Raw genomic sequence first — 23330 nt, 5'->3', positions numbered from 1 at the left:
GCCACCTCTGAGTCTTAAAATACAGGCCCTGTTCCCTGAGCACAGGTGACTTTTCTGTTGGATCCCAGGTATGCCACCCTGGCTCTCAACCTCACCACGTTCCCTGGCCCAGTCTTGATTCATCCACTGTCTCTTGGTTCCTTACTGACTTTCTCTGGCCTGGACCCAGTGGCTGGTTCCCAGCCGACCATTATTTTCACCAGTTGGTAAAGCCCTGGCTCTGGGTCAGGGCTGCCCTGTGCCTTCCTTGCTCACACATTTTCTTGCAGAGCCCTGCTGTGGAAAAGCACACAGCCTGGTGGGTCACTGCAGCCAGAATTAGCCTCAGGCAGCTAGGCCTTCAGCTACAGACCTGCCCATCCTCTTCTTGGTCATTCCCTTCAAAAATCACTCCATATGGGACTTCCCTGGTGGTCCAGTGGTTAAGAATGGGCCTTCCAAAGTGGGTTCGATCCCTGGTTGGTGAACTAAGATCCCATATGCTATGAGGCAACTAAGACCAGGCACCATAATGAAGATCCAGAGCAGCCAAAAAAACACAAAAAACAAAAACTAAAATCACTCCACACCTTCATGACTCTCCTGCCCCGTCACTCTCAGAAGAACACCATCTGCCAGAATTTTGTGCCAAAAAGGAGACCATCTGGCCTCTCTCAATTTTCTCTTCATCTCAGGAAATGAGATATTGCGGCAACTCCATCTGCTGGAACATTCTATGACTTTGCTCTGCCTGGATGCTCTCTCTTAACCTCCTGCATTTCCCTGTCTCCTGGTTAATTCCAGCTTCCATGCCTCCAGGATCTCTGTAGCTCCTACCAGTCTTTCCCGACCTTGCAGGCCAGTGGCAGGGGATGTGGGGGGCGGGTGGTGGGTTAGCAGGTGGAGGGGGCAGGTGCTCTGCGTCTGTGTCCCCCACTGTCCCGTCTACATTTTGATGAACATTAGTCTGTGTGACCGCCTCTCTCACCCAACCGAGAACCTGGCCCCACATTCACTTTGCTTGACCACCCAGCACTTATGCTGGTAAACCTGTAAGGCAGGTCTGCTTGTTCAGTCCGTGAAGGAATGATTTCATCTTGTGAGACATGAGAAGCTACGAAGGGTTTCAGGCAACCACCTTCCCCATGGCTCAGGTACCTTGTTCGTCTCCAGGTTCTACAGGCTTCTGCTAGAAAGCTCTCCCCAGAGAAGATACAGTTAGAAGAGAACAGTGGGGATGAACTTAGTCAAGCCAAGGAACTTCAGTCTGAAAAGCTGAGCACCTCCCCCCTCAGGGAGGCCCCTAGCTGCCAGGGACACAAACACAGAAACAGCGCAAAACAAGGCCACGAAACATACTCAGGAAGGAAGGTGGGGAAGGAAAAGGAGGCCAAGCGGGGCTCCCCACGGCTCTCAGCGCTGTTCCCAGGCCAGGGCTGCAGGATGGCACTGTCAACAGGAGGCACAGCTCGGCTTCCTGTGAGTACCTCTTCCAGGAGGGTGGTTTTCTCCTGCAGTTTGGCCTCGTAAAACTCAGTCAGCTCCTCCAGGGCCTGGCTCTTGGTCTCATCGTTATCCCGAAGCTGCTTCTCGTACTCCTCTTGCATCCTCTGGGACTTGAGCTGCAACTCCTGGTACTTCTCATATTCCAGAAGCAACTTTTGGTTGTTGCAACATTCTGGAGAGAAGCAAGAAAGGTTACTTCAGGAGAGACGGTAGCACCAGCCCCGGGGACACTCAGGAGCCTTGGCTGCTTTTCCGTTCCCTTCCAGCACCAGCTAGAGCCTCTGCTTCGACAGGCCAGATTCAAATGCACACCCATCTTCCTTACAGGGCCCCCACGCTATCGTCTTATAAGGCAACCTGATTCCCTCCCTTCGATGTTAGGCAGAAAGGTTTCCAGGAAAGTGCAGAGGGATGTTTGGAGGTTCAGGGCCAAGAAGAATGTCCTGAGTATGCAAAACAGGCGCCAGTACCCCCATCTTATGGAAGAGTAAAGTAAGGCTGGGGGAGGTTTGGTGACTCCCTAGCGCACCCAGCAAGTCAGGGTGAGTCTGGAACTCAATGCAGTCTGTTAGGTTCCAGACCCACACTTTTTTGTATCTCCTACTAGCATGCAGTAGGTATTTAACCTGTGTTTAAAGAATGAGTAAATACACAGGAATAAAAACCACAGTGAGCTCTAGGGGATAAAGGCAGGCTGTTTATAGACGGGGTTGAATCCAGAGGGCTGTCGGACTTTGCCCCCAACCAACGGCCCTCTGCCCAGGGCCCTGCACGGGTGGCCTCACCTAGGTCCTGCAGTTCCCGGCTCTGTTTGTCCAGGAGGTCGTCCATGCGTTCGCGATGGAGTACATCCTGCTTTTCTTTTTCCGTTTTTAAAACCTAAGACACAGAGTCAAATATTCGCATTTCTACACGTCTGCTGAAAGCACCACTGTGACAGCACCCATTGTATAAGTAATAGCCTCCTTCACTCACAAACATTTCCCAAGCCCTTACTTTGCACTCTTACTTTGTTCTATGAACAACATTCAAGCTATCATTTTTATTTGTATGATAGTCTGCTCTGAGAGTTCTATATTATCTCTATACAGATCCCTTCTGTGAAATGGATCTTGTCAATCATGAGTTCAGTTTCGGACAGGCACCAAATGGATTTTTGGGTGGAAAAGGTAAGGATTGATTTGAATCCTCTGTTGTTAGCACGTTGCTCTCAAAGGAAATCCTTGGATATGTTAATGTGTCAGCTTCTGAGAAAGTGTTTTCTTTAATGGAGCAGCAAAGCTCCTTGCAGACAGGGGAGGGACCTAACTTTGTACTCTGTGTACAGAGGGCGCCGATGTTTGTTGATTAAATGAATGAAATACTAAAATTAACTGCCAGGGTGTTTTTAGACCCATAGAGATAACATAAAAGAACCAAATATCACTTGAGCAAAAAATTGGCAGCATTGAAAGAAGGGCCAGGCAGGTTTGTATGGAATAGAGGAATCATTCCAGGAGAATCTTGGACCAATGTTAATGACAGAGAGGTCATTTAGACTAATTTTACTTAACTTACTGACAATCTGGAGATCAATATTCTGTACGCTTTCTCTTTACATACTTTATTTTTCTTGTTACTTTTCATTTTGCTATTAAGTAAGTTTCTCTTGATCAGAAAGGTAATATATTCTCCTCGTGGAGAATCTGGATATTATAGAAAAGCCTAAAGAACTAAATTCAAACTATCCACAATTTCAACTTCCAGAGATGATCATATCATTATCTATTTTCTTAAAAATTGTTCTAGGTGTGTCTGTTTTACCTCATTAGTAGCATTCACCATAAAGAGTTTTTTATATTCTGCTTTTTTCTCTTTTTTCACTTAGCACTTTGCTGTAAGCATTTATGGTGTTATCAACATGATCATATGTCTTATTGTTTGAGCGAGTGCTGGTTGTTTTGAGTGAATAGGAAATTTCTTATTTGCGGCTGTTGATTCAACAGACCTGGTTTTTTGTTTTCAAGGACTCCATTTCCTGGAGGAACTTGTCTGTTAGCTCCTTAATCTTCTCAGAATAGTTCATATCCTTTAGTCGAAGCTGATACTCATTCTCCATTTTTAATTCTTCCACACGAGTCTTCAGCTCCAACATAACCTGAGCCTTTGAAAGGAGGACACAGAATCAAGAACATTCACAGTGCGGCTGAATCGGACTATTTAAACCCCGTGGCCTTGAGCTCTCTGGGGCCTGCAGCTCTGCTCAGAGCATGCGTCATCTTTCCACATAAGACACAGATCAGACACTTGGAGACACATGAGCTTCTTCCTCTATCTCCAAAACACCTATTCAGTGTGGCGCTCCACTGAGCGACAGGCATTATGCTGATAACTCACATCTCTCCCGCAGATACGCCTAAATGTCACCTGCTCAGTCAGGTCTACATGGACCTGATTTTCCTTCCCCTTGCTATTCCCATTCCCAGCACTCTGACTCCCCACCTCTTACCCTGCTCTATTTTTCATTATCCCATTAGATCTTGGCACTTTCAAATGTTATGTATTATTTTGTTTATTGCCTTTTGGCTTCATCCCCGCCCCAGAATTCAATCTCCAAGAAGGCTGAGATCTTTGTTGGTCTTGTACACTGATGTATTTCAGGTACCTAGAATGGTGCTGAACACACAGTAGGCACTCGAAAAGTATTTGTTGAATCAGGATTCCTGCCTCCATGGAACTTACAGCCTACTGAATCAGCCAGGTAGACACATCATTACCAATTGTGAGAAGTGCCCAAAGATAGGCAGTGTGCACCCAGGCTGGGTCAGAGAAGGACTGAGGGCAGATGCATTGGTTGAGGGGCCCTGCATGGTCCTGCTGCGGGATGGTAAGAGCCTGGCCAGAGGTCGGGGAGCAGAGCAGAGTGGAAAGATGTCGGAGAGGTTTTAGGGAATGGTACCTGATGTGGTGAAGATGAGTGAGAGGACTATGGGTGAAGCTCACCTCCCCTGACCAGACCTTCCCTGAGGGTTGCCCTGGCCTGGCTTGCTTCCCTGCACGATCCTGGGAGCCCAGCACAGGACCAGCAACAGAGTCAGCACCAAATAAACACTTATCAGATGAACACGTGGCCCTGGCGGTCTGCCGGGGACGAGTGGGATATGTTTATTGGCCGGAACCCCCGGTTCTGACGCGCTGCACTGGAAGCATTTGCTCATCCTCCTGCCTCTGTCCTACTCCACGTGGCTGCTGCAGAGAAGTCTCTCCAGATGCAAGTCTACCAAGTCACTGCCTAACTCAGATCATCAATGGGGCCTTAGGAACCGTCTCCAAAGTCTGAAACCTGCTATAGAAGCCCCCTCAGCACCTCTCTCTGCTTCACCTCCAAACTTTCTCTCCAGCACCCCCTCCACTCCAGCCCCACTAGCTAGGGGCATCCTCCTCAGAGCACCTTCCCTCACCCATCTGCACACACTCATGTTCTGGAGGCTCTGTTCAAGGCTCACTTCCTCAGACACCAGTCTGCCTGGGTCAGGGTCCCTTCCCTGGGCTCCCACAGCACCGTTTCCTTCATAACACTCACTACACATTTGATTCCCTTTAAGATTTTACCTAGGGAATCCCCTGGCTGTCTAGTGACTAGGACTCCATGCTTTCACTGCCAAGGGTATGGGTGCAATTGCTGGCTGGAGAACCAAGTTCCTGCAAGCCATGTGGCAGGGCCAAATAAATAAATAAAATTTTAACCACACCTTCTCCTGTGATATAAACTCCAGGACTGTCTATGTCCTTCATTTCTGTAATCCCAGATCTAGCACAGTGTCTGGCACGTGGCAGATCCCTCTGCAAGTACCAGTTGGATGCATGAATAAATGAATGACTAAGTGGCTGGGTGAATCACAGAGTTACATACAATGTCATAAAGAGTATAAAGACAAAGAAAGAGTTGGGAATTCTGGGCAATGTGACTTTTAAGGCCGGGTGAAGGAAGGGCCAGGAAGGTTGCTGGGGAGGAACAGTCAGTGGCTTACAGGCAATGATAAGAGTGTGGGCGCATGGAGCCCGAGAAACAAGGGAATTTCAAGAAGCGAGGGGAACACACACTGGTCACTTCCGGTTGGCAGCAGCGCTGTCAGGCCTAGCTGGGGGCGGGGTCAGGAGGCAGCCCAGACACCTCAGGCTTCGGTGCAGCCTGGTGTATTCTGCTCGGGGAAGAAGAGAGAAGAGGGAGGAGGAGGAGACACAGGTGCCTGCCTGCAGGAGGTTAGACCCCAACTGTCACAGGCTCTCCCTCAGCCTTTCCTCCCACTTCCCTTTCCTGCAGGAAGTTCCAGGGAGCTCGCGGAGTGATCTCCGGGAATCCTCTGGGGACTATCATCCTACTACGGGGCCCTTCTGGCATTGCGGTCCCGCTGCTTTCACTTGTCGCTGTTCCTTGCGTGACCGGGAGTTTCCTGATCACAGGGCCCCGCCTGTCTTTCCACATATGCAGCCCCAGTGACCAGCAAACAGCAGGTACTCAGCGAATGCACAGTAAACTCTGCATGAACGGCAGTGAGTGCATAGCTGTGCACGCTCTGTACGTCCTGAGAGAATACTACCCACTGGGCTTCTTCCTCGGGGAGCACAGGGCTCAGAGCTCTCCAAACACATGTGATTGGACTCTTGGCTGCCTCAACAGGAGGAAAGGTGCTCTGAGGTCATGATGATGGAGTGGGCTGTGGACGAAGTCTGGATTGGTGCTCTGGGCCTTCTCCTAACTGTAATACTCTATGTGTAGTAGCACTATGGACATGCCACTCGACCTCTCCAAAAGTACTTCCTGAAACATGGGGGAAAACAATAGTATCTTCTCCAGTTGTGAGATTCAAATGAGAAAATACTTATAAAGTAATTAGCACAGTGTTTGATTTGTGGCAAACCTAAAAAAAAGGTTTGCTGTTGTTTAGTCGTGAAGTCGTGTCCACCTCTTTTGCAATGCCATGGACTGTAGCCCACAAGGCTCCTCTGTCCATTGAATTTCTCCAAGGCAAAAATATTGGAGTGGGTGCCATTTCCTCCTCCAGGGGATCTTCCCAACCCGCGGACCAAACCTGTATCTCCTGTATTGGTAATTAGCACAGTGTTTGGTTTGTGGCAAACCTAAATAAAAGGTTTGTTGTTGTTTAGTCACTCAGTTGTATCCAACTCTTTTGTGACCCCAAGGACTGTAGCTACCAGGCTCCTCTGTTCATGGGATTCTCCCAGCAAGAATACTGGAGTAGGTTGCCATTTCCTCCTCCAGGGGATCTTCCTGATCCAGGGATCGAACTTATGATTCCTGCATTGGTAGGCCACTTCTTTACCACTGAGCCACCAGGGAAGTCCACCCCCCCCCCCAAAAAAAAAAACGGTTGGTTACTGGATATTATTACTTTTATTGTTTTATTATTGAAAGCAGTGAATTTCAGGACTGTTTTATAAATATCTTTTTCTTTTTTTTTTTTTAAAAAAAAGGTTCCAGATACCAGCTGTTATTTAAGTTTCACAGATACAACTGGAATACTCAGTGTGTCACATTAATTTTGTAAGTATTTACTGACTGTCTCCCGCATGCCTGGCATGTGCTGGAAACTGCTGGTCATTAATTATGTCACAATAATTATGCGAATTATTTCACAGTCCCTGCTTTCAAGGAGAAGGCAATGGCACCCCACTCCAGTACTCTTGCCTGGAAACTCCCATGGACGGAGGAGCCTGGTGGGCTGCAGTCCATGGGGTCGAGAAGAGTCGGACACAACTGAGTGACTTCACTTTCACTTTTCACTTTCATGCATTGGAGAAGGAAATGGCAACCCACTCCAATGTTCTTGCCTGGAGAATCCCAAGGACGGGGGAGCCTGGTGGGCTGCCGTCTAGGAGGTTGCACAGAGTTGGACACAACTGAAGCGACTTAGCAGCAGCAGCACCTGCTTGCAAAGAGTAGGAGAGGAGAGCTAGGTAACAGGCTGAGAGCACAGCTCAGTGTAAGTCAGAATGACTACATGGCAGAAGCGCAGGCGGGTGGGAAGGACACAGGATGCAGTGGAGGTGGGGGGTGGTCTGCACTGGGCACAGGTGAAGCCAGGCTGGGGAGGGGCTTTATGCCGGTCCCAGGACACTGGACGCGGCCTGACAGGCAATTTCCCTGTTGCTCTTCGTCAGGTCCAATTCTTACCTTCTCTTCCATGTCTGTCTTGGTAACGAGCACCTCTTCAGCAAAGCCCACCTCCCTCTCTCGCTTGATTCCCCGACCATCCTTATCAAAGACCTTCCAGGTGAACAGGCAGCCATCCTCGGCAATGCTCAGCAGGAACTGGTCGTCAAAGGTGATCGACATCTGAGGAGAACGAGCATGGTGAGGAGGCTTTCATTCTCAGGCCGTGCAGACCAGGACTGAGTCAGTGGTTGTGCAAGATCCCCACCCCATGCAAGCCCAGGCACAGCCTCCCTGGGAGGAAAATTTGATCTTAGAAAAGAGTGAGACAGAAACCCTCACGGGCTTCTGGGAATGAATGAAAAGACAAGGCTATGTATATGTTCTCTGTGGATTTGGAATATTTAGAGTCAATTATTAGGTACACAAAAGAATCAACAGTTAAAAAAAAAAACAAACCAATAATCCAATTACGAAGTGGGCAAAAGATACAGAGACATCTCATTGGAGAAGTAATACAGATGGCAAATAAGCACATGAAAAGATTCAACATTATTAATCATTCAGTTCAGTTCAGTTCAGTTCAGTAGCTCAGTCATATCCAACTCTTTGTGACCCCATGAACTGCCGCACGCCAGGCCTCCTGGTCCATCACCAACTCCCGGAGTTCACTCAAATTCACGTCCATCGAGTCGGTGATGCCATCCAGCCATCTCATCCTCTGTCGTCCCCTTCTCCTCCTGCCCCCAATCCCTCCCAGCATCAGGGTCTTTTCCAATGAGTCAACTTTTCGCATGAGGTGGCCAAAGTATTGGAGTTTCAGCCTTAGCATCATTCCTTCCAAAGAACACCCAGGACCTTTAGAATGGACTGGTTGGATCTCCTTGCAGTCCAAGGGATGCTCAAGAGTCTTCTCCAGCACCACAGTTCAAAAGCATCAATTCTTTGGCGCTCAGCTTTCTTCACAGTCCAACTCTCACATCCATACATGACTACTGGAAAAACCATAGCCTTGACTAGATGGACCTTTGTTGGCAAAGTAATGTCTCTGCTTTTTAATATGCTGTCTAGGTTGGTCATAACTTTCCTTCAAAGAAATGCAAATGAAGACTATGATGAGATGTCACTATATACCTATTAGAACAGCTAAAATAAAAAAATAGTGATAATACTAAACGCTGGCAATGATGCAGAGAAACTGGATCTTTTGTGTATTGCTGAAAGGAATAGAAAAGAACCTGGCAGTTTCTTGAAAAACTAAATAAATATACTTGCAATATATGATTCAGCAACAGTATTCCTGGGCATTTACCCCAGAGAAATGAACTTATGTTAACATAAAAGCCAGTATGGAATTGTTCATAGCAGTTTTATTTGTAGCAGCCCAAAACCTATGGGGAAAAATCAAATATCTTACAAGGGGTAGACAGTTAAACAAATCACGGCACACCCTTACCGTGGAATTCTACTCAGAGAAAACAGAATAAAGTATTGATATATGAAATAACTGACATGGAGATCAAAGGTATTACACTGAGTGAAAAAAAGCTCCTCGCAAATGGTCATATACTGTATGACTGTGTGTTAGTCGCTTAGTCGTGTCTGACTCTTTGTGACCCCATGGACTGTAGCCCGCCACGCTCCTCTGTCCATGGAATTCTCCAGGCAAGAATACTGGAGTGGGTCGCCATTTCCTTCTCCAGGTACTGTATGATTATTTTCCACTTCTATAACTTTGACATTTTGATAATTTCATATTCATACTGTTAGGATTATTTACATAAAATGATCAAGATGTCAAAGTTATAGAAAAGGAAGATAAATTAGTGGTTGCTGAGGACTAGGCATGGTGGTGGGACTGTGGTGATGGACCAGGAGGCCTGGTGTGCTGCAATTCATGGGGTCACAAAGAGTCGGACACAACTGAACGACTGAACTGAACTGAACTGAACTGATTAGGATTTTTATTCCTAAAATAAACATGTCCTGCTTTTATAATCAGAAAAGTAAACATCCACAAAATTTAGTGGTTCTAAAGCAAAGCGGGGAGATATGTGATAGTAATTTACTTTGGACCCAAGACTCAGGTTCAGTACAGGAATGTTCTGGTTTATAATGAAAAAATCCTTTCCTAATAAGGATGTGTCTGCAGGCAAGCCAATTTAAAGTTTGGGACTTAATGAAAAACCTCAGAGGCTGGTATTGTTCAATTGGAGTTGAGAGAGGGAGGAGGGAGAGAGAACACATTTCCCAGAGGCTGTTCTTCAGGATCCCATTGTAAACAGGGACACTGCTTTTTTAGAAGGGGGGATGGAAGGACAGTTTACAAAAGTGTGCTCAGGTTATTGCCCCTGGGGAGGGATGGGGGCTCATCTCCCAGGCTGTCTCCTTTTAGTCCAGAACAACCCGGTGGAGAAGGACAGCTGTGAGCCATTAGCAGCCGGGACAGGAGGGTGCTGGCCTGTAGAGAACAGCTGAGCAGGGCCCTTCAGCATCTCTCAAATGGCCCATGTTTTATTATGCAAAATAATATGATGAACAACCTTGTACATACATCTTCAGGAGCACCTCTGACCACTTCCTAGGACAAATTCCTGGGAGTAGTTCAAACAAAGAGCATTAAGAGCCAGTGAGTGTTTACTGAACGCTTGGCTGGATTAATAAATAAGGGGAGAGACAAGGTGCTGGGAGGGGGAAGGGATGAACCAGGTACGCCGCAGGCAGGACCAGGTGGATCGCTCAAGACCTGAATCTGGGACTGAACCCCAGGGAAAGTCCCCCTCACCTTGGTGACAGGACCTGCGTGGGCCTGGTACTCATTGAATTCTTTCTGCAGAGGGAGCGGGTACTTCATCGCTCGGATGGTCCCCACCGAGGTGCCCACAAACATCATGCGCCCGGAGTGGGAGATGACGACGGCCGTGTAGGTGACGTCAAATGCTGACATCTCTCGAATTACCTGAAACACAGCCAGCTCTGTTCAGGGCGAGGGGCTGAAGCGCATCCCCAGTGTCCCCAGGTCACTCTCCTTGCTTTTAATAGCAACATTAGGGCAACTTCTGGATTTTAAAATGTGTGTTTTCCATCCCTTTTAGCATCTGGCTTAGTGTCTAGCACATAAAAGGGCACAAACTAAATATTTCTTGGCGGCTTGACTGGTGAGTAAACAGTTCTAGGAGTTAGGAGTTTCCTAAGGGAAACTAATCTAGGGAAATCTAGGGAAAGTTTCCTAAGATACCCAGAAGCGCTCTCCCGCTTTTACAGGTTGTGACTCATTTAACCCTCACAAAACCCCTTAAGGTAGTTACTGCCATCCTTATTTTAAAGATGATGAAACACAGGCACAGAGACACAGGGAGGCTAGGTCAGTTACCTCAACTCACCCACTGCACTCAGGCTCCCGAGAGTATGCTCTCAACTGCTACTCTTATCATGTATCTCAAACTAATAATGGGATGTGGATCATAAATCTATCCAGCAAATAGTTATTAATGTCCATTATAGGAACAAAACTACACTCTCGGGGAATTACTTCACTCCTTCACTCTTTAATTCACTCATCCACCCACCCATCCACCTAGCCACCAATTATTACTGGGTGTTTTCTGTGGGCCATGTGTTGTGCCACCTAGTAGGGATACCATGAGATGTGAACCATGGCCCTCCCCTTAAGAAGCTTTGTTCTGGTGCAGCACCGTGGAAACCACCACGCTGGGGGCTACCTGGGGGTATACTGGAGAGATACCCTCCTCTCGGTTGGACTCGTGGAGGAGGACACTGCTCCTTTTCCAGGAAGTGTCCTTGCCAAGCTCTTCTTTCCTCCCTTAACTATTTGGGAGCCAAGGTGCATAATTTTAAAATTTCAGAGTTTGGGGATTTCCAAACAATTATGGAGGCAAGCTTAGGTGATAGCAATAACTACGGTTCTGTTTTTAGCCCACGAAAGTACATGCAAATCACGGGTTAGAGCGCCATTTAGAGATGCTGCTGACCTCCTTCCCTCCAGGGTGAGAGACAAGTTACAGTCAGCAAGCAAAGGAGGAATGGAAAAGAGCCCCACAACTTAAACGAGTCAGGTGGGCACTGGGCAGGAAATTCCAGAAGTAACAACTACTGAGCTGATCCTCTAGGGATGAGGAGGCAGGTGTTCTCCCAAGAAGAAGGGCCCTGTTCTCAGAGAAGCCCTTTCTGCTGTAAACACAGGAAGCTGTCTTCTGCAGATCGAGGCAGCAGCCCAGAGGAGGGACAGGGGCAGACTCACTGAGGAATCTGCAATCTCCTTGAGAGTCTGGTCTGACCCAACAGCAAAGATGATTTTGCCGTCAGGGGAGATGGTGACGCAGTTGTAGCTGCAGGACTTGAGCACGCACTCGGTCTCTCTCTTTCCTGTGGACAGACTCCATTCGTACACAGCACCGTCTGTGCCACAGGAAATCAGCTTGCTGTCATCGGTATTCCACGCAACTGAACGAATCTACGGGGGATGAAGATGCGCCCAGTTGGGAGTGCGCATGTACATTCACACACACACACACACACACACACACACACCTTTCAAGGAGAGAAGGAGAACCCCTTATGTGATTCACTATGCTGAGGCAGAGTGTCCTTTCCTGGAACATACCCTTCAGTAAACACAAATCATAGCTTTGTAGGAAAGTTAGCATTCTATTTCCTCAGACGTTTGCAAAATACTGAAGATTAAATATTCTCATTTCTGTCTCGCTTTATGAATGTAAAGACTGAATCATAATAATTCCTATAATGCTGCAATCAATCACTGCTATGTTTTACAAAAGTTTTTTATTTTGAAATAATTATACATATATATATATATATATATATATATATCAAAGGAGTTGCAAAAATTGCATAGAGAGAGTACTTCCAAATGGCAGAGTAAGAACTTCAGCTGGCCTATCCCTTACATAATAGGTAACTTAAAAATCATAAAAAGTTATTTAGGGACTTCCCTGGTAGTCCTGAGAATCCACGCTTTCACTGCAGGGGGTGCAGGTTTGATCGTTGGTTGGGGAACTAAGATCCTGCATGCCTCGTGGTGTGGCCAAAAAGTTTATAAAAACAGTTATTTAAAGTCTCTGGCAATTGTCTTAAGGGCATAGAGAAAATGCAGAAACATTCACTCAAGAAAATCTACTCAATCTCAGGAAGAACAGAGACTGGGGGAGATAAGCACTGTTCCGCTGCTTTACCCTCCTCATCCTCAAACACTTTATTCCAGTGTACTCTGGGCAGCTGTAGCCAAAAGGTGGGGCTCCCTCTCTCCCCCAGAGCTTAGTCATTGGCTATGGTTTCATCCTGGGAAACCTGCTGGCATTTCTTATCCCCACCCAGAAGCTCTATTCCAGGCAAGCGTGGCCAAGAGGGCCTCATCTCCCTTCCCCTAGCCAGTCCCCACCTGCTGGGGAAGCTCTACTCCAAGTGCAGAAGCCTGAGAATACTGGTACCCCAGTTGCCCCTGCCCCAGTTAACTCAATGGGTGGGGGTTCTACACCATGAGGGGAGAGCTGAAGAGACGAGGGATCCCACCCCCTTTCCACGCACAGAGTAGGGAGGTCACTCTTGGGAAAGAAAGTCGATACCCCTCACCCTCCACTCAGTGCAGTGGAGCAGAACTTCTTCCCAGGGGGATGTTGGTCATAAGACAATGAGCTCCACAGCTCTGCTGGAGGAGACTGACTTATTTGGAACAGAGCATGGAGAATTTCATCCTATGGACATCATCTAAATTGGTGGAGATCTAGGTGGAGGGCAGTTAAGAGAAGGCTGGAAACTCCCTGATAGAAGCAAAATGGCAGAGCAGTAACAGAATTAGAACAGGAAGAAGAAGGGAAGGGGACAGTTGAGAGAGCCCTTCCGGGATGAGAGGCAACTGTGGGGATCGGGAAGGCTGATGTGTGTGCTGTGCTGCACACACTCAGGAGAAATCAGAGCAGGATGTGGGGACACTTGAAAGCATCTCCTGTGCTGTACAAAACCCCACTGACACAGGGTGGAAGCTTCACAGGCATGAAGGGTTTAAATACAACATCTGACCAACACCAACTGAATAATAAGCTTCTGACCCAGGGGCATTTCCCAGGAAGTCAGGCTTAGAAATAACATCATGCTTATGCCTGGCAGCCTGGAAGGTGGGGTGCATGGCTGAGGCTGCACCCTCTCAGGTATAGTCAGAAAGGGAACCTCAAAACTACTAGTTTCTGGCTAAACATGGAGCAAAAGCATAAACTCCATGAACTGTGACAGGAAAATCACAGTTTTCTGTTTTCTAAACAAAAATCCAACAGTGAAGGGTGAAAATATAACTGGGGAAGGGGGCTTAAGCATAATCTATGACTAATTAAGTGGCTTAGGTCAACCCAGGGACAAGCCCTAGGTAACCAGGCTAAAAGATCAAGAAAGAAAAACATCCGAGCAGCGACATCTGAGGCTGCCCACTGCAGGAGAAAAAAAGACTTCTCAGAATTAGGTTACCAAGTCACTGAACAAAACTGCCAAATAAAAACAACATTCTAACTTTTTCCCTTTTCCATATTTGTAACTCCGTTCTCCAGTAGAGCGACTGGCTCCCATAATCTCCAATACATTAATACCTCCGACACATTTTCTCAATCTCCTCCTACGTAGCCAACCTCCTGACCAACTGGACACCTTTTTGGGTGTTTCCATGACTCCAGTTCTGCCAGCCACATCCTTAGCCATGTCTTAGCCCGAGCTCTACCTTTTAAATGACATTTTTTGATCGTTTGTCACTATTATGTAAAAAGGGACTTAAATATAATAATTTCCAACAATATTCCCAGATTCACGAATTTTAATAGTTTATCTGCAAATTCTCTAAATTTTCTACAAACTCAGTTATGCTGTCCGTGGCAATAGCTTTATTTCTTCCTTTCCAACCCTCATGCCTCTTATTTTGCTATGGTCTGAATGTTTCTGTCTCTCATCAGCCCCACCTCAATTCATGTTGAAATCCTGACATCCCAAGGTGATGGTATTAGGAAGTGGTGCCTTTGGGAAGTGATTAGGTCCTGAGTTCTCCCCTCATGAATGGGATGAGCACTCTTAGGAAAGGCCCCCGAGTGCTAGCTCGCCCCTTCCACCATGGGAGGCTACAGGAAGTCTGAAACCAGGAAGAGGGCCCTCTTCTAATTGTGCTGGCACTTTGATCTTGGACTCCCCACCCTCCGAACTATGAGGAAAAATTTCTGCTCTTCATAAGCCATCCAGTCTGGGCTATTTTGTTATGGCAGCCCCATGGACCAATGTTGGGCTTCCCTGGTGTCTCAGATGGTAAAGAATCTGCCGGTAATGTGGGAGACCTGGGTTCGATCCCTGGGTTGGGAAGATCCTTTGGAGGAGGGCATGGCAACCCACTCCAGTATTCTTGCCTGGAGAATTCCCATGGGCAGATGAGCCTGGCAGGCTACAGTCAATGAGGTCGCAAAGAGCTGGACATGACTGAGGAGCCAACTAAGCATGGACTAATGTATATTTCCGTTTTGTACCTTATTGCACTGGATAGAACTCAGTACAAGGCTAACAGAAGGCATCATGTTTTGTTCTCTTTCACAATTTCATAATCAAGTGTGCTGATTGTTGTAGGTTTTTAAAATAAATGTCTTATATAAGATTTTTTTATAATAAAGTACATTCCCCATTATTTTAAGTGCTTTTTAAATCTGTTATGTTATTGATACACTGTCAATGTTATTGATTATTATATTTGGATTTATAGAGATAAGCATATGCTTTTTAATCCTTACTATATTAATGTTGTATACACTAATGATTTCAAAATCTAAAACAATGTTGTATCTATGGGGTCGTACAGAGTCGGACACGACTGAAGTGACTTAGCAGTAGCAGCAGCAGAATGAATCAACATGGTCATGTTGTATTATCCTTTTAACATATTGCTGGATTGGTTTGATGACAATTTATTTAGGACATCTTTATGTTCACACACAAGACTGGCTTGCCATTTTCCTTTCTTGTGATGTCTTTGATAGGTTTTGGTATCACAACTATGCTGGCCTCCTAGAACAATGTTGGAAGTATTTACTTTAAAAAAAAAATTCTCTAGAAGAGTTTCCCCCCCCAAGATTAGTGTCATGCTTTCCTTAAAATTTGATCTACTTCTCCAGTGATAGTTTTCCTTGTCAGGTTTTAAATTACAGATTCAATTTTTCTAGGAATTTGTCAGTTCATATATGGGAATACCAGACTACCTGATCTGCCTCTTGAGAAATTTGTGTGCTGGTCAGGAAGCAACAGTTAGAACTGGACATGGAACAACAGACTGGTTACAAATAGGAAAAGGAGTTCGTCAAGGCTGTATATTGTCACCCTGTTTATTTAACTTATATGCAGAGTACATCATGAGAAACGCTGGACTGGAAGAAACACAAGCTGGAATCAAGATTGCCGGGAGAAATATCAGTAACCTCAGATATGCAGATGACACCACCTTATGGCAGAAAGTGAAGAGGAACTAAAAAGCCTCTTGATGAAAGTGAAAGTGGAGAGTGAGAAAGTTGGCTTAAAGCTCAACATTCAGAAAACGAAGATCATGGCATCCAGTCCCATTGCTTCATGGGAAATAGATGGAGAAACAGTGGAAACAGTGTCAGACTTTATTTTTCTGGGCTCCAAAATCACTACAGATGGTGACTGCAGCCATGAAATGAAAAGACGCTTACTCCTTGGAAGGAAAGTTATGACCAACCTAGATAGCATATTCAAAAGCAGAGACATTACTCTGCCAACAAAGGTTCGTCTAGTCAAGGCTATGGTTTTTCCTGTGGTCATGTATGGATGTGAGAGTTGGACTGTGAAGAAGGCTGAGCGCCAAAGAATTGATGCTTTTGAACTGTGGTGTTGGAGAAGACTCTTTGAGAGTCCCTTGGACTGCAAGGAGATCCAATCAGTCCATTCTGAAGATCGGCCCTGGGATTTCTTTGGAAGGAATGATGCTAAAGCTGAAACTCCAGTACTTTGGCCACCTCATGTGACGAGCTGACTCATTGGAAAAGCCTCTGATGCTGGGAGGGATTAGGGGCAGGAGGAGAAGGGGACGACAGAGGATGAGATGGCTGGATGGCATCACTGACTCGATGGACGTGAGTCTGAGTGAACTCCGGAAGTTGGCGATGGACAGGGAGGCCTAGCATGCTTCGATTCATGGGGTCGAAAAGAGTCGGACACGACTGAGCGACTGATCTGATCTGATATTTATTCAAATTTAATTACATAAAGTTGTTCATAATACTCTCTTATAATCTTTTAAAATGTCTATCAGACCTGTAGTAATAACTCCTTTTTGTTACTCATGTTGGTTACTTGTATCTTCTCTCTCTCTTTTTTCCCTTAAACAATTGTGCTAAAGGTTTGTCCATTTTGGGCTTTCAAAAAACAAAGTTTGGGTTTGATGATCTTCTATCGTGTAAATGTTCTCTGTTCCATCCTGCTCTTATCCTTATGATGTCTTTCAATTTGTTTTCTTCGAATTAATTTGCTGTTCTACTTCTTATCTTTTTCAATGGATGGTTGTATCACTGATTTTCATCTTTATCATTTTTCCAATACATGTTTAATGTTAAAAATTTCCCTATATGCATGGTTTTGGCTGCATGCTCCATCTATATTTTTTGTTTGTTTTTGTATTTTCTTTTAATAGCACACCTGTAAACCTAACATATATCCCTGATTAGAGACAAGTGTTATAGATTCTGGTAAAGTGATGGAACAAATGGCTGCTCCCCGGGTTGGTGAGGTGGGGCTTCCTATGGGGATGTGCACGGGTCTAGAAAGAGTATCACATTCACCTGGTATGCTTTCCTCTAAATTTCTGCAACACCCTGTTGGAGTGGAGGACGCTCAGTAGCTCTCAATACACTTGTTCTTAATAGCACTTACACTTATGACCTGTTAGTTGTTGAAGTCAATGGTCACTGACTTCTTTATCTGTCTGGAAACTAGTTCCCTGGCTGCTTTGATACAATTCCTTGATTCCAGGTTCTCTCTGCACCTTCATTTGCAGTCTCTCTCTTCTTACCAGTCCCTTACATGTTGCTCACCTGTCTCCTGACCATGATCTCAGATTCTGCACGAGTGCTTAGTGATCTAATCTACACCTCTGACTTCCACTAACTACCACCTCATTCCCTGAATTGAAATTTTTAGCCCAGACTTCTTTCTGACGTCTAGTCTCACATACCACACTCATGGACACAGCAAACATAACAAGTCCAAAATAGAGCGTAATAGGTTTCTTCTCTCTGTCCCTACTATGAAAGCCATGGTTTAGTTCCTAGTTCCTCGCTCACCCTCACTTTCTAGCTGACCTCTTTCATTCCAGCTTCCCTTCCCTCTAAACCATTTTCAGTACTGTCTGGAAAATTCTCTTTCTGATCCCATTACTTGTTTTCTTAAATCCTTTCAGTTATTTCTCATCCCCTACAGACTAATGTCCAATTCCTTGGCACGGCACACACACACTCCATGATGCAACAAACTTCTCCAGCTCCTCTTTGTATCACTTCTCAGATGTGCTCAGTGTTCCAGCCTATAAACCACAGACCACCGTCCTGTTCCATACTCCCATCCCCTTACCTGTAACATGTCCTGCTGCCTAGAATGCCTTTCTTTTCCCACTGCTTTTTCTATCTAAATTCATCTGCTGACTTCTTACCCTTTCAGTCTTTGGTGTCTCCCTTTTCTTCATGCTCCATATCCACTTTACCTTCAGGTGCTACTGGTTTAATTTCCTAAATATCTTTTGAATGCATACATTTCTTCCTATTGGTACCAGCCCCATCCTGCTCCAAAATACTATCATTACGTAGACAACAATCTCCTTACCACTTCTACCCTCATCCCTTTCAATACAGTCTTTACTCTGAAGCCAAAGTAATCTTGTAAAATGCAAATATGGTCATATCATTTCTTGGTCTGAGAGTCTTCAGTGATTTCAAGGAAAAAGGAGGATAAAGTATATGCTGTGCTTAGTCACTCAGTGGTGTCTGACTCTTTGTGATCCCACTGATTGTAACCCTCCAGGCTCCTCGGTCCATGGGGATTCTCCAGGCAAGAATACTGGAATGGGTTGCCATGCCCTCCTCCAGGGGATCTTCCCAATCCAGGGATCCTGCATTACAGGTGGATTCTTTACTGACTTAGCCACCGGGGAAGCCCAAGAATACTGGAGGTGGGTAGCCTATCTCTTCTCCAGGGGATCTTCCCGACCCAGGAATGGAACCAGGGTCTCCACCTGCATTGCAGGTGGATTCTTTACCAGCTGAGCTACCAGGGCCTATAAGGTTCCATGAACAAGATTTCAAGAACTCAGGCCCTGCTAACCTCACCAATCTTAGCTCACGCCAAGTTTCATTCTTGATACCTATGTTTCAGTACCACAGATAGTTCCTCCTCTACCCCTAGCCATCTCCATCTCAGGGTCTTTGGATCCCTGTCGGCAATTACTTGACCTATTAGGTCTGTCTGGTTAATTCTGACTCACTCCTTAGGACTATGCCTTTGTGAACATCCCAATCTCCACCATGTCAACTCCTCATCACTTCCTCTTCTAACAACCCATATTTTTCTTTCATTGAGTTTTCTGCAGTTAGTACTTAAATCTGTATGTGCATTTGTTTTATTGTCTTTTCCCTCAACTAGACAGGGACCTCCGAGAAGAAAAGAATCACCTCTCTTTGGTTCTCTTTTATCCCATTGGCCAGCAGGATGTTTGACTCTGTGCCCTTGTTTCCCTGGACACTGCTCACTCACTCACCTTCCCTGTGTGTCCTTTAAGGTTTGAGATATTCTCTAGGCTTGTGGTGGAAAAAATGTGAATCACGTTCCCATTGACTGCAGCAAACAGGTGACCTCCATTGCTAAAGGAACACTGCAAAGAAATATAGGGAGAGCCCAATAGTGAAAGAAAGAGCGGTTTACCTGGAGGTTGTAGTTGAGAGCTTCTTTTCCCAAAGAGTTCATGCTGATACCACGTGCAGGACTGGGAATTGGGGGAAGGTGTAAATAGGACTCAGAATTGGCCTATTTGATGTAACTATTCCTATAGCTCATACTGGCCAAGATGCTGACACTACCATGCGCATGAATCATGAAGCTGTTTGGATCAGAGAATGGAATACTCATTTTGCCTGTAGAAGTTTCAGAGTGGGACAGTGATCTTTAAAACTCTGTCTTGTTTCTGTAAGTCATCTTCGGGATGGGGATGGGGGAAATCAGATAGGCTGCTACTGTCTTTTTGGAGAAGGCAATGGCACCCCACTCCAGTACTCTTGCCTGGAAAATTCCATGGACGGAGGAGCCTGGAAGGCTGCAGTCCATGGGGTCGCTGAGGGTCAGACACGACTGAGCTACTTCACTTTCACGCATTGGAGAAGGAAATGGCAACCCACTCCAGTGTTCTTGCCTGGAGAATCCCAGGGATGGGGGAGCCTGGTGAGCTGCCGTCTATGGGGTCACACAGAGTCGGACACGACTGAAGCGACTTAGCAGCAGCAGCAGCTACTGTATTTCACTGTTGCTCATTTTCCCTGATCCCTCCCAATTGCCAACCCTGTCCTCCCAACTGTGACTCTGAATATGTGATAACTTCCTTTTCAATGCTTAAAAAAAATTACTCCACAGTCACAGAGAGGACAGATTGCAGGTGGGATCTCACACGGTTTGGTTCAAAGGTGAGCAAAAAAGAAAAGGGACAGGACCAATACACTCAGTAACTTTGGTGGAAAAATTGGATTTTTTTAAGCCACTAAAATTCTCTAAGACATTCTCTGGTCTACCTCTTCAGCTGTGTTAGTTCATGATATTTCAACTCTGACTTTCCAAGATACTTACCTCCAGAAGCTCTTACCTCTTTGCACCCTCTGACGGAGTATTCCTTGAAAGAACGTATATCATCAATAAGTAGGTTCATAATGCGTAGTTTGTCAGCAAACCCTACTACAATGTAGTGTCCAGATGGGTGAAGGCTGATTGTATAAGCTTCTTCTTGGTATTCCTTAAATAGTTCCAAAGAACTGTGAAAAAGATACATTACTGAATAAAAGTCTAGCCCACTAAGTCCCTTGAGCATTCCATTGTATCTGGTATGTATTTTTATAACGGCATTTGAGATACTTTATTACTTGTAATTACTGGTACCTCTTTTTCTAGATTTTTGTTATTTGAGGATAGTGTTCAGCAATGAGTATGGCATGTGAAGGGACTGATCAAGGGGTGTTTAGGGATGTGGAAGATACAGCTCCATTCAGATCTCCAACTCAGAAGTATTGCACAGTTTTTTCCCTAGCAGCCCCAGCAGCTATATGTAAAAGCAAAGAAGTTATGTTCTGGGGCCAATTGAAGCTGGAGATTCTCAGGGATTCTGTGCCCGGAGGATAAAATCGCTGGAAGTTGAGGGTTGTTGGGGAAGTGATCAGGATTGAAAGGAGGAAACAGTGATCTGGACAGCTCCATGAGACAAAGAACTGATCCAGTGGTGGGGCAGTGGTGGTGAGGGGACAGGAAAGGCCGAAGGACACAGGAGGGTATGGAAGGAGGTGAGATATTGGTTCCTTTCTGTCCCCAGGGCCAAGCATATGTATGGCACATGGTAAACACTTAATAAAGTACAAAGTGATTTTCTAGCTCATGCAAGAGTGAAAAGAGAAAAAGGAAGTCTGACGGACTTGATTTTTTTATAAACGGTTTCCAGCTGAAAGCTTCTAAGTAATTAAAATTGAAAACTCTCTAAAATAATTTGCATGGAAAAATTTAACAACCAGAATCTTGCATACCGCAGTAGCAAAGCCTTTCATTTCTTACTTTGATTCGTAATTCCAGATGCGGACGGACCGATCCACAGAGCAGGTGGCAATGAGGGGTTTGCGGATGCAAGTATCTAGACCAGTGATAGACGCCGAGTGTAACGGGTACATCAGATACTCAAAGTGGGCAGGCTCCCCCTAGAGAAGTCACACAGAATCAGACTGAGCAGAGGAAGCAAAAGACTGGCCAGGCACGCCAGCTCTCATTACTGCTTATGGATGTTAATTAGCCCAGATGCACAGCAATCAGGCTGTGGGCAAGTTGTTTTAACATAATGCATATTTTCCCATGCTATTATTATTTTAAAACATTTTAATGGCAATAAAATATTTTATTCTATAAATATACCAGGATTTACTTTATCCATTCTTCTACTGTGGGAACATTTAGGTGGTCTCCAATTTTTTTCTTTTTATTTTTTTTCCAATTTTTTTCTATCAAGGCGTAACATGGACTAAATATTCTTGCAAGTATGTCTGTGTACCTCTCTGATTACTTCTTTAGATATTGTAGAGTAAGTGCCTGACAGTAAGTTTTTGAATCTCAAGGCATCTATCTCAAAGGACCTCCAGCTTGAATAAACATATTGCAGTTGTATGACGCAGTTACCAGCAAAACAATCAGCTAAAGAATTGTTGCTCCCACCCTTGAAGATCCCTTTCGTAGAAAGTCCCGGATACTTAAATAACTGACTTCTTGAATGATCCCACTCTTCCTGTACCCTAATTCCCACACTCATGGCTAAATGAGCATTAAACAAATAGTGAACTCTCGAAACCCTGACACCCCATCCTCAAACACTGATAAAGGCAGAGCCCCCAGTCCACCTCTCTCTTTACGCATGGCCTCACTGCATATGGCCCTTGGGCAGCTATGTGCCCTCCAGGACCTGTGAGTAAGAAATCTTGTTCCTCAAAGTTCCCTCATGGATTTTGCTCAAGTGCATCCTTCAATTGTAATAAGAACCAAAAGGGCCTATCTGGCCCCAGCACTGGCCCTGGTCGGGGAAAGTGTGTGTGGGGCTTGCTGGGAGAGACGCAGCCGTGGGTGAGTGCCTCCAGCATTCCTAGCTGATGGCTTCACTTCCAATAGTTTGGGCCCCACACAACAGATACATTTCTAGAAATAGAATACAGGGCAAAATGATCTGAATGGTGTTAAGGATCTTAATGAGTACTCCCAAATTTCTCTGCAGAGAGACTGTATGACTCTGTCAGCTGCAGCTAGGAGAACTGGGTGAATGATTTAAGTTAAAATGTATCCTATTGCACTGGTCTGCATGTTATGTGTAGATTTCAGGTGTTTGTCATCAGAAGCATTATACCTGGGACTTCTGCATGAGAAGTGATGATTGGGAAACTCAATGAGGTGTATATACTTTGCTCACAAGCCAAGACAAAGGCTGAACTGTCAACTCCCTCAAATTCAGACCCTTCCCCACTTAGAAACTACCTGCATATTCTACCCGCCTCTGCTATATCAGAATGAGGTGCTGGGCTGTCAGAAAGAGGGGGTGAAAAGTGAAAGTGAAAGTCACTCAGTTGTGTCCAACTCTGCGATCCCCATGGACTGTAGCCTGACAGGCTCCTCTGTCCATGGGATTTCCCAGGCAAGAATACTGGAGTGGGTAGCCAGTTCCTTCTCCAGAGGAATCTTCTCGACCCAGGAATCGAACCGAGGTCTCCCACATAGCAGGCAGATTCTTTACCGTCTGAGCCAACAGGGGGTAGGCACAGATTATTCCCATTCTCCGCTTGCTTCCCATACTTTCTCTAATATCTTCAACGACCCTGTCTCTACTAGCACATTCCTGGTAGCTTTCTTCCCC

General features: G+C 45.6%; 1 protein-coding gene across 4 annotated transcripts in view; it reads right to left on the bottom strand.

Moving 5' to 3' along the window:
- The window catches only part of CFAP57 (cilia and flagella associated protein 57), a 78521-nt gene that overhangs the window by 39442 nt on the left and 15749 nt on the right, over window positions 1-23330 (bottom strand). For 2 of the 4 annotated variants that reach the window (XR_011463749.1, XM_070368308.1), the window contains exons 7-15: window positions 21500-21639; window positions 20547-20712; window positions 19455-19568; window positions 11901-12113; window positions 10425-10598; window positions 7661-7822; window positions 3473-3628; window positions 2271-2364; window positions 1467-1657 (exon numbers count right to left, since the gene is read on the bottom strand). Coding sequence is in view for 3 of the 4 variants with exons in the window: in XM_070368308.1 (XP_070224409.1) it covers window positions 1467-1657; window positions 2271-2364; window positions 3473-3628; window positions 7661-7822; window positions 10425-10598; window positions 11901-12113; window positions 19455-19568; window positions 20547-20712; window positions 21500-21639 (1410 nt within the window). In the remaining variant the exon portion in view is untranslated. The remainder of the gene's footprint in view (window positions 1-1466; window positions 1658-2270; window positions 2365-3472; window positions 3629-7660; window positions 7823-10424; window positions 10599-11900; window positions 12114-19454; window positions 19569-20546; window positions 20713-21499; window positions 21640-23330) is intronic. The other 2 variants (XM_070368309.1, XM_070368310.1) reach the window with 2 other exon arrangements.

This window comes from Bos mutus, chromosome 3 (genome assembly GCF_027580195.1).
Source record: "Bos mutus isolate GX-2022 chromosome 3, NWIPB_WYAK_1.1, whole genome shotgun sequence".
In the NCBI taxonomy this organism is placed as follows: Eukaryota; Metazoa; Chordata; class Mammalia; order Artiodactyla; family Bovidae; genus Bos; species Bos mutus.
Note: the sequence above shows the minus strand (reverse complement) of the source record. Positions and strands in the feature narration are given on the sequence as shown.